The 18,377-nt window shown below is 41.9% G+C and overlaps 1 protein-coding gene across 1 annotated transcript in view; it reads right to left on the bottom strand.

Annotated features, from left to right (window-relative positions):
* Positions 1 to 18,377, bottom strand: part of arb2a (ARB2 cotranscriptional regulator A) — a 172,631-nt gene that overhangs the window by 102,939 nt on the left and 51,315 nt on the right. Inside the window, exon 7 of the mRNA XM_085475145.1 lies at positions 8,041 to 8,256. Within this exon, the coding sequence (XP_085331271.1) occupies positions 8,041 to 8,256 (216 nt within the window). The remainder of the gene's footprint in view (positions 1 to 8,040; positions 8,257 to 18,377) is intronic.

Below are 18,377 nucleotides of genomic sequence, written 5' to 3'. Positions count from 1 at the left end.
AGGTTCACTGACATAGAGACATTAGACATGGCTTGCTGTTCTATGTAGCACACATACCAACGCCTAAACAAGTCCAAAAGTGCTGTTATCAATAGGGCAAAACCTGGCTATGAGTAAAACTGACACGATATTAGTTTTTTGCCCATGTGAGGACAAGATAAATGTCTTTATTTGTTCCTATACTATGACTCATAATTTTGGAAAACACTGCAGGATTTAACATGCGGTGGTGTGTTCCTGACTCCTTCCCCTAACCTCACGCACACACAAATTTGCACATACAGTCTTTGCCTTAGTATCAGGCAACTGTGACTGACTACCTGACATGACATTGTATTGAATTATCTAAACAACATTTGCATATTGTTGCAATTATCTCCTAGAGTTAATTTGCTGCAGTGGAGTCTGCTGCCCTGTGAGACTAGCTTCCCGTCACCAGCTCTCACACGGTATCTTGGTTTATTTATTTTCCAGAGATTTTTTTCCTCTGCCTTTGAGTGTGTGTATGTGTGCGCATTCGTAGATCTGTGTGCATCTGCCAGTACTGTCAGAACAGCCTCCCCACTGCACACCTGTTGCCAGCACACTTCAACCATAGCTGTCAAGGGACATTTGAGAGTGTGTACAATGTGTTTACCACATATATAGGAATCCATACTGTCCCCTCAGTGAATATAAAGTACAAATCCGAACTCTAGACACCCAGGACAAAACAGTCTCCAGATGCTGAAAGACAGCTTTTTATCAGAAAGTTATAGAGAGTGAGAAAGGGAGTGAGTGAGAGATACATAACAGGAGTACAATTGTGTGTCTAGCAGAATTACTCAGTGAGAAGAGTTTGACGTGTACTTCCAGCTTCAAACTTGGAAATTACAAACCTTTACCACGCCAACATTCATCCAAATGCACCTACATCAATCATGTGAATAAAGTGCAATGTAGGTAGTGACACAACAAAGACTTTGAGAAACATTTAGGGAACTCCATGCTTAAAACATACTGTGTGCAAACTATTCACACACGTTAAAAAAAAAATACAAATGACTTCAATGAGTCAGCGAAACAAAATGTGGTTTTAGCCAAGATCCTGCTATGCAATCAGCAGAACACTGATTTCAAGTAATAAATTAGAGTAACATTATGCATGAAGATCTATCCCACTTTCAGTCCATAAGTGGTTCCAACTGTTAGCCCTCTGTTGAAAGTGTGCCTTCCAATTGTCTAGTTTCAAGAAATTGTTCAATTTAGCTCTTTCCATTACTTACACAATAAAGACTTACTCTCCAGTCAAAAGCCATACTTAATTGCAGGCACCCAAGAGTGTGCACACAACACACACATGTACCACAAACACACACAAACAGGCATGCTCCAGTACATTCACACAGATTGAAACTCGCGTTCTTCAAAAGTTTGTCCGGTCCAGTACTTGCCCTGTGTTTATTCAATGTAATGAGAAGCAGGGAGAGGAGAGCAGAAGAGAGGAGTGCACTGCAGCCAGAATAACAGCCTCAACGCCAACACAAACCCAGTGTCTGACCAACACAGGAAACAATGAATCTAACAACATCAACACACTCTGACAAACAACCACTGCAGACCTCCCTGCTCCTCCCTTCTGCTCCTCCTCTCCAGTCATCCAAAAAGATAGCGGATGTCTGGGCTGAAGCTGAAATTTCAAGGTGGGAGACGGTGAGCAGTGTGGGCTGGAAGGAATCTAGTGGATAAGAGCCATTCTACTTTTTACACTGAGAAACCTTTCAGCGGAAGCCAGAAGTGTCAGGACAGTGTCACGGGGATCTCTAAACAACTTCATTGGGTTTAGACTCTTTTGCTTGGGCAGATACGGTTCCAGTCCCAAAAAAAAGTATAGGGAAAGACAGAGCACAGAGAAAGCTGAATTTTTTAAATGCAACAGAACGCACAGGTCACACAACAATGTCTTTCTGCAAAGGAAGAAGAAAAAAGAAATTAGTGAAATTACACAGGACTCTCGTACTCACTTTTGCTCTCTCACTGACAAGCAGAAACACAGTAAAGACTGGCTGACCAATCTCTCAGTCCCCTCATGCTCGCAGGCCACACACTGAGTAAACCAACCTGCAGCCCTAGTCATTACAGTCTTTAATATGTCCAGCTCAGTGCAGAACAGGATTGTTTTCATTTGGGCTAATGACTAAATATTAAATAAGCAATGTAGGTAATTACATGTTTGGTATTAGCAAAGAGGTTATTAGAATCAGTTAGTTTGTGTTTGTTTGTGAATGACTGCGTGCATGATTCTGTACATGTCTCTGCGCACACAATTAAATAGCGGACCTCTACGACACCTGTTTGCAATTGCATTCTAATCAATGTCTGGGACGTGCAGTCCTTTGCCATCGTTTTCCTGTTTTTTCTTCCCCTCCTGTATTTGTTTCATTCTTTTCTCTCTTTAAAGGCAGACAGAGAGCTCAGGCGAGCTGGAAGCTGTCTGGGAGCTGATGGGTCTGCTAGAGTGGGGGGAAAAGAAGGTATGGAGCAAATTAGCGGCAGAGATGGGAAAATAATGACTGTGGCATTGTAGGTAATTAGCAGGTATACTACCTATGGAGAGTTGGGAATATAATGATGCGAGAAAGAGACGGAGAAAAGGGAGAATGAGGTGAAAAACATGTGCAAGACTAACAAGGGGGGGAAGAGAGAGAAAGACAGAGAGAGAAATATATGTGTAGGTGTGTTACTTGACTTTGCAATGAGGGGATATACAGTGTAAGGGGGAAGAGAAAGAGTCAGAGAGAGAGAGAAAGAGAGAGGGGGATGCCAGAGAAAGGAGCAAAACTACGGCGTACATGTCATCCCACGTTCAGATTAGCGTGCAGAGACTGTATACAATAAAATAGCATGACCTTGGTAGGGTCAGTCTGCTCTGACAATATTTGCCAGGGCATTGTTTCAAATCAATAACTCATTAACAAAGTACAAAGGAAGTTGCTGTGGGTTTGTGAGATTCTTTATTAGAAAAGAGCGTCTGCGGGCCAGAAAGGTCATCACTGTGACATCTTGGCTAGCCTCGTGCTGCCGCCAGGATTGTCAGGTGAAATTACTGCGAGTCATTAATTGACATAAGGCAAAGGAAAGCGGGCAGGCAGACAAGGCTGTGTTTGTTCCAGGATGACCCTGAGGTGCTGTGTGTGTGTGTCTGACTATATCTTCATTCGGGTCAGCCAGTATCCACAACAGGGTTGTGTGCAAAGAGGGAAAGAAACAGAGACAGGGAGCTCAGTGGGTGGGGAGGTGTGAGCGAGGGCAGGATGGATGTGTTTGATGGTTGACCTGAGTAGAAGATTGGGAGCAGGGATCTGAGACCAGCTACACTTGTTCTGCCCCAAGCGAACTCACAAACACACAGGTATGCATGCATGCACATATGCTGTGTACTAAATAAGTGCGCTCAGAATTGCACACACACACACAAACCAACAGCGCTGAATCCAACAGACCTTCCCTTTTAAAACTTTGAGAAGTTAAAGCTAAACTGCCGTAAACAACTCTAATATAAAATAAAGTTAAAGTTAAAAATGCCACAGGCAGCATACCTAAAAGACTTGGCTCATAAAAACAGATACACAAGCACACACATCAAAGCTCCTTCACTGCCACATTTACACGGACATACACACCCAAATGCAAAAGTGGCATCCAGCCAATTTGCTCTCTGCAGCAAGCTGCCCTCTTGCCCGGGTCATTGACCTCTCCTCTGACTAGGTTCAGAGGTTAATCAAGTCCCTACCTGTCCTTAGAAATGCTGAGCCTCACTTCTTGGCAAGGCTACAGATCAAAGGTCAGGTAAACTATGTCTGTATGACTGCTTGTGGACCACAAAATGGGGCAAATAGGTGAAGGTGACAAAGAGCAAAAATCCACAGAGAAACACGGTAGTACCGTGTTGCAATACAAATGTCAGACTGTGCACTTACGTGTTCACGTCTTAAGTTTATGATCGAGTTTTGGTGTGTTTGTGTGTAGATCTGCGTGCATTTACCTTAGAGAATTTGTAGTACAGCACAAACAGCAACTTCCTGAGCTAAAGAAGGGAGCCAACCAAAATGCCAAAACTTCAGTTCAAAACCACTGGCTCCTAAAACAAGTCTAACCCCATAGACTTCAATGCGCAAATCATCCAACTTTACAACTGAAATAAACACGTGACAACTCTGTAAAGTGTCATTTTTATAGAACCTAACTAAATTGTATTAAGGCATAAAATTAGAGGTGGGAATCACCAGACATCCCACCATATGATATTATCACAGTGCATCACTCAAAATAGAATATTTCTTTGTTTTTAAATGTTTTGAGCTATGCCAACTATTACAGTAGCATATATTGCAATTCATTAATTAAGCTCCTAGATACAAACAATGACCCCAGCTGATTGGTGTGGACAGCTACAACTGGAAATAATGGGCCTTCAGAAGCAAAACCTAGAAAAAGTAAATGTACCGACATACACAACACACTACGTGTATCCAAAAAGATCAGTAGTAGAAGACCCCTAGGTTATGTAAAAGATATCACCAAAAAATTAAAGATAAAACTTTTCTTAAAAAAACAAACAAACCTCCAGTTGCCACTATGGCAAGTCTATAACGAGTGAAAAATATTAGAGAAGAGCACAAAGATATCATGGTGACAACTGAAGTTGCAGTGAATCTTATATAGCAAAAGTAAAGGAAAAGAAGGGATAGCCTCAATCTGAAACCCTAAATTCCTCTAGGAGTGAGGGCCTCTCTTTTTCCCTCTCTTTCTCAATATTTAAGAAATGTACAGCGTTGAAAGGAGAAACATAAAAACACGAAAACAGAAAGAAGGAAAAGCATTCAAGTCATTTATAAAAATAAGTGGTGCTTAAAGAAAGGCGAAGCTCTGTTTTTTGTCCTCTTTGCTCTTTTTTCCCCTTCTTCTTTCCAGGGCCTGCTGGCCTAATCCCAGCCAGCCAGCCTTGGGTGAACTCTTTGGAAGCTTCTTAAGCCCATGAATGTGCCTTTTGTTCCTGCCATTCCTCCGCTTGGCTGACAGAAAATAGCTAACTGGATTACTGCTAAAATTCAGAGTAAAGTGAACTCCCAAACTTCTATATGGTTAAGTGCTAAAAAAGTACCCCCCACCCGCTTCCCCTCCAGTATCCTCATCAGCATCCCTCCGATCAGACTTTCTATCCCTCCATGCCTCCCTGTGCCCTCTCTCTTTTTCTTTCTCCTCTACCAATATCCCCCTAAACATGGCCCATTGGTGTGTGATCTAGAGGAGCAGGGAAGAGAAGGATTAGATAAGGTTGAGAGGTTGCACACTATGAACCCAAGGCTAAAAAATAAGAATCCTAAAAGCAGTTAAGAGCTTACCAATGTGTGTAAGGAAGCGTATTAATCAACTCAACTCTATCAGTGGGCTGCTGTGTATTTGTGTGTATCTGTCAATCTTTGCGAGTCAACTGGAAGGAAAAAAAGAGATGATAAACTGTAATTTCAGGAGCGTCACAAATATAAACTCAGAGCAAGACAGGTGTTATTTCAAGCTTAAGGTGCTTCTTCTGTCTTGTTGGGTGTCATGATATTGCCAGGACTAGAGGTTTATAGTTTGAATATGTGTCTTTCTGAATGGCTGTGTGCAGGTGGTCTGCCAGCCCAGCGGGAGTAAGACTGTGAGGTGTAGCGAATACAAAGGTTGGTGAGTGAGTGTGTCTTGGGTGGGTGCTGTATATAAAAAAAGATGAAAACAGCCCTGCTAAAGAGGTTTGATTTGATCCACCACCCACCTTGACCAACAGAGTTGAAGGAAAAAAGCGCACACAAGCACACACAAACACACTATCAGCTCTCTTTTCACCTTCTTTACTCTTTTGTCTGCTGGTATGTGTGAGCCTTTACATATCTCCATGTGTGCATGTGACAGCTTGCTCTTGGACGGATAGAGGATGAGCAGTGGAGTAGTGATGCGGCGAAGGGAGGGGGTGGACAATAAAGGCGAGGTCATACATGCTAACATCCTGCTCACTTCTGGGTCAAAGGTCAAAATTCAAGAGGCACCAACACAGATCCTAACTGCTCACTCGTTAATCGTGCAAAGACAAGTATATTTAGCAGCAAAATCTAAGTCCTGCTCAAGGTGAGTGAGTGAGTATGATATTGCTTAGTGAAGTGCTAAATCAATTAGCAATATACTTCAGTTGCCGAAAGTTTAATAGTTGAATAACAAAGGAAGTCAACATTGTGCTTGGTTTAAATGGAAGGTTTTCTTTTCCTTTTTTTCGGTCATTAATTATGTCGTCTGTCCTTGCTTTCATCTTGTTGGGATGGGGAATGTGAAGACTGTCCACTGCTTCATACTGCCTCCCCTCAATATATCTGACTGTGGCCAGCATGCATCACTGGGTAAGCAAGCAAAGCTGAATATAAAGACACAGAAATAATACTGCAGCTTACTTGTAGTAAAAGGAAAACTAAGTTGGGAGTGTAGTTTTGATCTAACTCTGCTAACATTACTTAGCGGTAAAGATCCCAGGCAAGAGGATGACAACAGAAAAAGAAGATACATACAAGTAGATACAAAAAAATTGAAATGGCAAAAGCAAGAGATCAGTTCATGATATGAAAATCATTCAAGCCTCAGCAGATACACGTGGTGTACAGCTATAAAATAAATCAATATAGAGCTGACAGCAGATGCGAGTTTGTTTGGCACCATTATTAGAAATGACACGATGGATCATTTACAAAGATCTTCATGTCAGTGAGTGAGTTCACCGCTTGTATGATGAGGAAAGCAGCACACATGCAAAATCTGATAGAGTAAGAGAGGACAGCAGCTAATTATACCTTATTACAGCGTGTATAAAGGTACTGCTGGAAGGGTGGGGGGGTGAGAAAAAGAAGCCCGTGATGACAGCTCACACACCGCCCGCTAGTCCCACAGCAGCCCTAACTCTTGTCAGACACCAGAGAGTGACGTCTTTCACACGCAGACACATGTACATACACTTACACACATGTACAAACACCACCCACATACACAAATGTACATCCATTGCTGCGATGCTACTGCCATCAACCAAATGAAGACTCATATAATCAGTGAGGGTGCTTTGCCTATATGAGACCCAGCCATGGAGCATGATCTTAATTTTTAAGATTTTACGCAATGACAAAAGGAAGTGAGGGACGAATGACAAAAAAAAGAAAAAGATAATTGGGCTGGACCCTGTTCAAGTGGCCAATGAATATTAAATTTGTCAGCAGGGGTCAAACAGAAGACATCAGAAGCTTTATGCAATGGGTCACTTCCTTTGTTTGACCACAAGGTAAACTGGCCAAGCTAGGCGCCTCGAGTGCTGCATATGAGCATGTGTGTGTTTATGTGTATTTGTATGTGTATGCATATGCGTATATGTATGATTAAGGGGTGCACAGTCAGTGTTGCACGATAAGAATGTTGCAGTGTGTTTGCACAGTGTGTGTTAGGGAGATAATAATCCCAGCGGTCAACAAGAGTGAAGGGCCAGAGCTGCACTGACCAGCCCACCATCTGAGAGGGGAAAAAAAGTGAGGGGAAGAGGGGGAGGAAGAAGGAGAAAGGGAGGTAGCCATGTGGTTAACACTTGCTCACTGAGAGGCGACTGGAGAACAGCCAACCTCTTCACACACAGGCTGACCACACAAGAGCCTCTCTTTCTCCCTCTGCCTTCCATCCTCCCTTCATCCCTTGTTACCTAACATATCCTTCCCTCACTTCCTTAGCTAGCTTCCTCCTCCCCGCTCCCCCTTGCCACATTTGTCTTTCGAAACTTAGCCAAATTCCTGCTATCCATTTTCTCACCTATGTCTTGCCTCCTACCTCCTCCTACGACCCTAGAACTGTCACTCTGTCCACCTCCACCATCATGTCTACATTTCATCAGCATCTATCATCTTTTCCTCTAGCCCTGGCTCTGCAAACACTTCCTTCCTGCCTTCCTTCTCTTTCCTCTCTCCATATCTTCATCGTTCCCTTTTTTGGACTTACTCGTATAAGAATCCGTTCTGTCTCAGTCTCTCTTTGTGGGTTACGGTATTTCTCATAAAATTCCTTCTTCTTTTTCCCCTCTTTATCGTCTTTGCGCTCCCTCTTTTCAGCAGGTTCGTCGGAGGTCTCCGTCGGAGAGGGCAGGGGAGACTTTGTCGGTTTTTCCACTTCCAAATAGTTCTCATTGGGGTTGAGCACCATCACGCCATAGCCCTCCTAAAACAAATAGGAAACATACATTTGTGTGTTAAATCCAAGGCACGAGCATCGTGAGATAGTTACCTTAAAGTGTTAAAAGTGTTGGATATTTTATCCATTAACACTATAACTATATGGTATTTGACTATTTCCGATTTACGTAAACCTTTTTAAAATAAAATATTTGTAAAAGAAAAAATAGAAATACAAATAGAGGCGATAAACCTTTATTTCTATAATATATCAATAAATAGATGCATCTTTGTAGACATGTATATACAGAAACATATGTGTGATAGGGGTGCAGATTTTTGTTTCCTCTTTTTCCAGATTTTTAGTTTCCAATATGTTGAGGTGTTTCGGTTATTTCGTTTTGTTTTGTCTCCATGATACAATTATGAACTGAATTAAAAAGTGATGAGAATTTAATGCTTTTTAGAACATGTTTCTTTTCTTTTCGTTTTTTTCTTGAGAAAAATCTGATAGTCCCTTTGTCAGGCCGACTAGGTAAGTAAACAGCAATATAAATGTAACAATGCAGAGTAAACCACAAGAAAAAGAAGCTCACAAACATTCCTGTGTAATCTTGGTCTGGTAGTGGTTCGTAGTCTTTAACAAAGAGCCCAGCAGTGGATCTTTATGAGCAAATAATACCAACACGACACTTAAAAGACACAGATTGTGACATGACTCGGTGAAAAGATGCAAATCCAGACTGAAAGAAATGGCAGCGAAAGAGATAGAGGAGAGAATGTCACTGCAGGGACAAGCCTGAGGAGTAACTAGGGGATTGGAATTCAGTGATGGTGGTTTCAGTAAGTGAGTAGCATTTAGTGACTCCAAAGGCCATGTGTCACTTAATATCAGACCCAATCGATCCTACCATCACTCAGTGAAAGGCTTAGCTACAAATGTAAATATGACTTGAAACTTCTGCAGGCAGCACCGCAGATAAAAGTTGCATTAAGAAAAAAAACCTTAAGAAAGAATTACGGTTTTCACGTGAAAAGAAAATATTTGATTTACATAAAATGCCACAATAGTAAGGGCTTAAAAAGACTGGGAAAAGGAGAAGAAAGAGCCTATGTAGTTATTAAAAAAGAGAATAACAGAAGGGATGTGCTGCTATATGCACACTGTAGAGGAAAGGAAGTTTTTTTTTTGTAGCCTAGTGACTTCTTCAACTTTGAAGCCATTTTAATTAACTGTGTTTATTGTCCTAAGCACTCTGAAACTAAAGCAGGAAATGGATGGATTCCTGTTTCACTTTGGGCTGGCTTTTCACACACAACCCCCATTGTGAACACACACACACACGCACACCCACCCCAAGGCCTAAACTTATGGGTGCAGGACTTTCTAACTCCACACCAATACAGACATGAACACTAAACTGTGGGACACGAAAGATATGTGTGTGACAAAAAGACCTTTAGGAGTTCTAAGAGAGGCAACTTCACCGGGCTTCCCCACAAATCGCCGTCACACACACTGCCTCCTCACAGCGACATGTCGTCTATTCCTTAATAAGTGTTATTGCAATGTGCATGTCTTTTGTTGACGCAGCATGTGTGTGTCCCTCCTGTGCATATTGACATCAAACCTGCCACACACCCTTTCCCTTAGCACTTACCATGTGTTGACAATGGCGACTGACACTTTCTCACGTCTTCTGATTATTAAAATTAATCTTACGCTCACTCTTATTCAAATTCAAAGGTTCTTCTCTTCTATACATATTTTTAATAGAAAAAACATTGTGTGAAGAAAGCCAGACATTATTAAATAATTAATTATTATATATTATGTATATACATTTTTAAACTTATTAGCTTTTACATTTTAAACACCACAATAAATATGTTTAGATAAATTTAAATAAATTTTCTTCTACGGTACATACTTCAGTTCAGTTTTGCTTTTTACTACAAGGCATAACAAGTCTGACATTAATGTAGGAAGTGGTTTATATTAAAAAAAAAATATAGATGATGCTTCCAAATCTGTATTTAATCACTTTCTATGTGTGCGTATATGCATGTACAGCATGAGTAAAGTTTAAGAGGTAATAAATGAGTTTCTATTAGCAAGATTAAATTTAGGCTTCAGACATCACAGAGACATCTGCACGCAAGAAGTTTAGACAGACCAGAACATTCAAGCAGATGAATTACCAGATGAAAAAAACAACAGAAGCCGGTGAGGGTAAAAGAGAGCAGTGAAGACAGAGAGATATACAGATGGATTATAAAAGGATAAGACCGAAATAGACAGAGAAGGAAGGAGAAGCAGAGAGATGTACTCTAGGCCGATAGACACCAGCTTTGTGCCACTGCCCACTGGTGGTAGTCTGATAAAATAACTGACAAGACCAGTTCAGCCTATGGGAGCAATTTCATTACTAAAAACTAATACTAATTATATTATGAACAATTTTCAGGGTAATACACTGCAGTACATCAAACTCACCTAATAGAATCTGAACAATATACATGAAATAAAAAGATCAATCTTTATCATATTATCATCTTTAAAATACAACCGAGAATGTGCAAGCTCTGTAAACTTTAACGTTTATGGCAGTGTTATTGGATTAGACTGGATGATGGTTAACAGGTGTCTCTTATAAAGTATAACAAGGCTGAAGGAGAAGAATACAAATGTAGACTGAAAGATATATAACATTTGAAGTGTATAAAACAACATGAGTCCAATGGGGCTGCCCATTTTTCTCTTACCTAAATCCCAGTTCACAAGGCCAAAAGTTAATGGTTTAGCAACAGTGGCGCACGTGTTCTAATGGTAGCCCTATGGCTTATAACCCTTTTTAGTCTTCAGTGCTCTTACCCCAACTCTTACTGGTCAATAATGCTCCCCAGACTTAAACACACAAATGTCAACCTCAAGTAGCCCAGTTCTGAGCCTTTAGTGTCCTTATGGTAACCCCGAGTGCCCTGTAGCCTTTGCTTTGGAGAGGTAACAACACCTACCCAACCTAACATTACTAACCCCTTTCAGTTGGCCAGTCACCCAGAAGAACATTGCTGTAAAGGCGACCAGTGTCGTTGGCGTTCTTAGTCTGGAGGAGCTGGGCCGCCAAGTTCACCTCTATGTCGGAAACCATCATTCATTTGAACACTAAGAGGTCTGCTTTGATGTCAGGGCAACAGTGCTTTCCCTGTCCAGTCATTTCCTCCTCTTATTGTTGTCTCCATCAACAAAATATATGACTCTGAGCTCTGCGGGTGGAGAGGACAAGTAGATTTTTTTGTGCTTATTTTACTTTAATAGAATTAATTTTAGGTTTGATTCTACTTCTTTTCTTTCTTTAACTTCCAGATACAACTAATTACTGCGACCCCACGACTGGGTATAATAAATTCACTTCCCTAGAAAATACATGTTTTGTAAGAAAAATAGGGTATTCAAATTAAAAAGCAGAGTATCAATGATGTCCTCATGTATCACAGGATAAGTTTTTCATAAAAAGCTGTGTATCATCTAAATGTGTGCAGCTTTTTTTTGTGAAAACCAAATATATGGAGATATGTCTTTCTGTCTTTTCGCAGCTTCTTAGCTACCGCTAAGTCCAACTACTCCCCATCATTCACACAACACCCGGCCGTGGAAAAACTGATCTTTGTATTGTGATGTGCTGTCAAAGTGTGAATCTTACACAAATGCACATTGCCAAACGTTGGGTCACCCTGCCTTTTTATCACTAAATCTCTCTCACACACATTGCTAACACTAGGTCACTCCCTTTGTCCTACACGAGCACACACTGTCTCGAAGAAAACAGACAGAGACTCGTACGCTCCTCTAGAATTCGGTCAGTCTTGCCTTTCTGCTGTAGTATGCAGCCTAAGTCTCTTCCCATGCCCCGCAGGTGCCCCTGTGCCACCACCACACTGAGCCCCTGCCCTGGGGCCAGCGGTCAAGAGGATCACCCCGACCCCTGTGAGAGGGGGGGCACCCCGACCTCATCACCTCGCTCTGGATGCTCCTTAGCTCTCCTTTGTCGGCCTGTCCCACACCAGATAGCACAACAAAGGCTGCCGCTGCTACGGAAACCAGGGCTCGACTCATCATCATGATGAAACCTCCATCATCTCATCAAACAAAGCAATGCTTTAAATGCAAAAAAAACCCTCAGTTTCGTGTGCAAGGTATTAAGAATAAGTAATAATAATATAAAAGTAAAATCAATACATTTATCATATATATATAGATATAGATATATATATATGTGTGTGTGTGTGTGTGTGTGTGTGTGTGTGTGTGTGTAGAGGATGTGATTGTAATTCCTGATGAAATATTATCCAATAGCATCTTATGATGCCTCTATAGAAAAATAGTCGTCCACTCTTTCCCTCTAGTCACATTATTTAAAAAGAAAGTGGATAGTGTTTGTGTGTGTGCGTGCGTGCGTGTCGACATGTGGGCGAGCGCGAGTGAGAGTAAATAAGGTATCCCTTTAAGACAGCGGCACCTCTATTTTTCCAGTGGCGTTGTAATGAAATGAAATGTGTCTAATGTGCAGGAGCGGGGACAGAGGCGGCTGGAATGAGATGGTGTTTCATCTGTGCGTGTGGGGCTCCACGAAGCTTTGATGTGAGAGCTCTCATGTAGTGAGCAGGGCTCTGGGCACAAGGAAAAGGACAGCACTTGACAGGTACAAAGCATGGCTGATAGCGGTCATGGGTGCATGCAGTGAGGGAAAGTGGATGGTATGGTTGTGTGAATTGGAGGGTCTATGTGTTGTAGGTGTATTGTTTGGTGAACAGGAGCAAATAAATGTTCTTCTTCCTGTTGCACTTGTATATTAATGCACTGATGTGTGCGTGTGCATGCAAATTACATCTCAAGAATCAGTCTGCAATCTATGGAGTCCAGCGAAATTGGCCCTTAGGCAGCTTACATTATTCGTTTTCTGTCAGGTGGCTGTTAGGATCAGGGCTCTTACAATCAAGTGGCTCAACAGCCTTCTCTCCACTTCCTTGTTCCAGCAATATGCAGCCCCCCGATTCGCTACTGTGGCTTGACTGACAAGAGCGAAAGGGTCAACCAGCGTGGCATACCCAATGAGATGAGAACAAGGGGAGGGATGACTGCAGGCCACAGTCAGGTTTGAGTGTAACAGGCTGACTGAGGTGAAAGGATAAGTTGGAAAATAAGCATAAGCAAATCTTTGGTATCACAATCCGTTCACATTTCACTTACTAGCGGCTGGAGTGGCTGACAAACATGTGAAAAAACAGCTTTTTGGAAGGATGAAGACAGAGAAAAATGAACAGTTTCTCAATGAAGAGGTACACAGCAGCTGAGCGAGATGGTAATAACAAGTACGCAGTCGTTTGCTCTACCTCTCTGTCAGGGCCACCCTGCTCTGCGTGACCTTGTCTGTCTCAGTCTCTACGTGCACAAGCTTTGCATGCAGGGCCTCTTTATCCATTGGATCCCCTCGTTTTTTTTCTCTCTCGCTTTTCCCACTCCCCCTCTCCCTGAGGTCGAGATACCACACACTTCGCACAGTACTGTCAGATTAAGTCACGGTGCCCCTTTCTCATTTAACACAGCACCCGTCTGAGACCCCCAGCCCACCCCTCCCCATACCCACAAATCACACAGCTATAGTTTTTTTTCTGAGAACAGAAGGGTGGGAGAGCACTTACTGTACCACAGGGGCTATGAAAACATGTGGATCTTAGAGGGGATGTGAGAGGGGATGAGACGGGATTGTCATCAGCTTGTCAGCCGAAATCAATCAAGCTCTTGATTAGACGAGATAACCAGACCGTCATGTAAGCGTTTGCTGGGGAGACCTAATGTCCTTAAATATTATTTTATAGGGTCTTTCTAAAAAAGGCCAAGCAGAACGGTAGTAGAAAAATTGTGTCACAGGTTGTTAAGATGTCATTGACCTAAAGTTACCTAAATTACAAGAAATAAATATGATTTAGTGTTTGACTTGCTTCTTCTTAGATCATCTGTTTAAGCCCACATCCGTGCATGTTTAAGAAATCAAGTGAACAGCACACATAAATGTGTACAGAAAAAGTAAGACAAACTGGAGCTTCATCTCACCATCTGCCCTCCCGAGTTAATTTTGAACAAATCACCTACTGCATGGGTTTCTCCTCTCATAAAAAGAGTACACATTTAATTAAGTTTCCCTAAATTCAACTTTTCACTTCAAGTTCAAAGACTCGCTTCTGCTAATGTAGTCGTACACTAATTCAGCCAAAGTAAATAAGTCTGTGGTAATGATTATCTTTTTCTTGATCTTAATGAGCACAAATAGTTTAGGTCAGAATAAGAAGCTAACCTTTTGAGCTAGTCAAGTAGTTGTGTCTGTAATAAGCAGCAGGGTTTTTAACCTTGGCTTGGATGTCTGGGTTCATTTGGATATTGTTTATATGTGGAATTGAATATTTATAAATGAGTTCAAAGTGGAGCAGTGGGGTGGAGGAAGTGAAGAGAATAGTGCAGCTTCTGATCCCTCATGCCTTTGCTTCTTTTTATGCTCAAATTTACATTTCTTTCTCTCCGTTTCACTCTTCCTGTCTCGTTCCTCCCGACCCGACTATTTTCAGCACCTTTGTGAAAGAACAGATATAAAAACACGCAGAAACTGTTGGGTAACTCACTCGCTGAAAAGCCGGTTTATGTGTCGGTTATTTACCACACTCAATCTGAATTTATCCAGCCAATATCCATGCTCAATGGTTGATCAAACATCGGAATGGCTAGGCAGAAACTCTGACACATAAAACACACACACACACAGATTTCAGAGGCCTGCTTCATCTGCTCTCAGCACGACACGCAGAAGGAGGTGTAGAGTTGGGGGTGGGGGTTGCTAGATTGGGGGTGGATGTAGCATTAATCACCGTCCAGGTGGAAATTGTCAGAGCTATCGATTGTGCAAGTAAATGTTACACAAGTCATTTGTCAACTTTTTCCCTTTTTTTTCTTCTTCTTTCTCTAAAGAAGAGCGCGCCATTGGTCAAGACACTGATAGCATGTAAATGTGATAATGACTATGCTTTTGAAAAGTTTGATTTAATTTTGGTTTATTTGTTTACTTGACAATAAAAATATAATCTATAATAACGAAAAGAGTTTTTGCAATCTCTGCTACTTTAAATGTTAAACCAGCTGCAACAGAAATTAATATTTCCAGAATCTGTTAAGATTAGACTAACACACATGTGTTTGCCACTGAAAAGGAAATGCAGTAAGCAGGAAGAGTCCTCAACCCGCAGCGGGAAAGCTATGGGGAAATAAATACAGCAGGCTTACTCTGATGCTGTTAGCATTTTGATTTATATATTCTATATTGTCTCCCCTAAGCATACACATGTATTTTTAATGAGGGCACAGAGAGATATAGATCATGGAATGATAGGTGCCTCCCTTTCCACCCACCTAACTATTTAATGTATAAATCAGGGGGAGAGGTGAGGATAGCGGGAAGAGCTGTGAGGCTACAAAAACAGAAGACAGGAGAAGTGGAAGTGTCCCTGGAGCAACCCTGAAGTTATTGTCCTGAAGGCCACTAACAATAAAAAGAAGAAAGCCAAAGGAAAGAATGTAATGACAAATTAAACAGAGATGTTTATAATCCTGATGCTTATAAAAAGTACAAAAAACAACCCGAACAATCTGCGATTACAATGAAACATCAATTTCTGTCTTTCAGTTTAACTAAAGTAAAGAAATTCCCCAGCCATGTGAATTCCAAAAGACACGCACTGTCAGTGAATGTTTCTACTTTACCATCTGGACAGGTAGTTGATACATGAACACACACGCAGTGGGTGCGAGACGCATGGCCATATGTACAGACTGAGCCAGCTGGGGTCAATGGCAGGACAGATCTAAACATTTTAGACACATGTAACACATGTATGCACGCATGTGCATGCACAGACCTAGGCACACAGCCTTTACACAAACACATGCAAATCATCCATCAAACTATATTCTTCCCCTTTATCCTTATCAGGGTCACCTGCAAATCATGTAACAGCAAAATATTCGACCCTGAATTCAGATTTTGACTGATCAGCGGTTTTGAAAAAATGTGTAAGAGTCCTTCACTAGGTGTCACATACCAATAATCAGCAGTGTGAGACTTACTAATAGCAATCTCACTGAACATCAGAGAACCACTATGATCTTGGTGGGTCAAAGGTCGGAGAACATTCCAGACACCCCTGGACTCTTACTGTGATCTAGTAAAAGGCCAAAGAAGAGCTGCAGAGAGAACTGGAGGTCCTGGCGATGTTGCTATGTGAGCTGTGTTAGCTATTTCATATTAAGTGTGACCTTTCGTGGGATTAAATTTTCAATTCTATATGTGTAAAATATTCATTTCTATTTGCGGTGATATTGTACGCCGTGGATTATAACAGGGTACCCATCAGCAATAAAGGCCACAGTATTAGCACACGGACCCACAACTATAGTGACACACTCCAACCGCTCAAAAGTCTGACCTCTCTCTAAGTGGAGCTGCACCACAGGTCCAGGAGTCACGGGAGGTCGCTACAGCCAATCACAAGCTGTATTTGAAGTGTGAAGGGTAAACACTATGGCTGGCCTGTCCTGCCATTTACTCTGCTTATTTTCACAGCATGTAACCTAGAGAAGCGGTTGCAGAGAATATAGCATATCTGTGAGCGTGCGTGTGTGTGTATGCATCTATATCTGTGTTCCAGCACATTTTCCATGGTGTCATTACCACATGGCAGGGTTTATGCTTCACAGCACACACATGGAGCTACGCAATCCCCGTTATCCTCTCACCACACAGCCAAATACACACGGAGATATACATGCTGTGGTAACAAAGTAAACCGTACATTAACCTGACGCAACCTTCAGAAGCGGTTGAAAGCAATTAACTAAATCAAAAAAATCCCCTTTCTCCTCAGAGCTTTCTCACACACAGACCACCCTCAACCCCACCGCCACCACAATCCTTACTAGAAGCCCTTTCAACTCTACTACTTTTTTTTAAGACCACCTGTTGTCTATTATTTTTACATACAGCTTTTCTCATAAATCATAACACTGGGTAATTAATCAAGCTGTCAAAACAGTGACCGAAGGTCACCTGAAGGGGTCGGAGGTGGTTACAGGGCCGATGGAGGTCAGGGTCACACCACATTCCTCATCTTTAAGTTGGGACGGGATAGGGGCTAGGCAAACAAAAGCGAAAGCAGATGGGGGGTGTGGGGGGTGGGGGGGCAGATGAAAAAGAGAGCTAGGGAGACGGTGAGAGTGAGAGAAAGAGAGAGAGAGAGGGGAGAAATTGACAAAGAAAAGTGAAAGAAGCTGTCAGCTGCCTACAGATGAAGACAGGGGAGGCGATTCTGAGAAGGGAGGCATCACATGAAGAGGTGGAAAAAAGGGAAGAGGCATGAAAAAAGAACAAAAGAAATCTGCAAAATGTTTCTACTGTATAGACCTGAAATTGGCTGCAGAGAGAAGAAAGAGAAAAGAAGGAGGTAGGGTGATGTGCCTTCCTCGATGAGAAAATAAGAAATCAGCTGTCGAAGTATGATTGTTATCTCGTCCTTTTTCCTGGTGCGTGTGTGTGTGTGTGCGCGCATGTGTGTGCCCGCACGTGTATGTGTGTGTGTACACGTATAGGTGATGAGGCAGACTGATATCTTTCTCAGAGGAGTATGTATCGGTGTCTCAGCGTGTTGAGAGTCAGTTCAGAGAAAGGACCATGGGCCTGGAGTGGCATGTCACCGATTCCACAATTCACACTGCTGATTAGATCATACTGATTAGGAAGGTACACACACACACAGACACACACATGAATACAGTAAATACCCACAAAATGACCACAAGAAATCCCAAACAAACACGAATGTACTGTCTTTTCTACAAACAACGAGAAAGGAAAGAAGAAAGGAAGAATTTTAAAGTGCAAATGCCGTGGAACTCTTCACACTATGTTTGAGTCCCCCTTCCCTGCGTCAAGCATGAATTCTCAGGCGTGGCTTGCGCTATCAAAAACATCACTCTTGAATGAGGCACCGACCATTGCGCAAAATTAGCTGTCACCCTTTCCTCAAAATCTTTGTTAATCTTGTTTCCAGTGTTTGCGGATTTAT

This window comes from Copadichromis virginalis, linkage group LG12, assembly GCF_057382275.1.
Source record: "Copadichromis virginalis isolate Kocher_CV1m ecotype Utaka linkage group LG12, C_Virginalis_male_GT1.1, whole genome shotgun sequence".
Classification (NCBI taxonomy): Eukaryota; Metazoa; Chordata; class Actinopteri; order Cichliformes; family Cichlidae; genus Copadichromis; species Copadichromis virginalis.
This window is presented reverse-complemented; position numbering and strand designations above follow the sequence as displayed.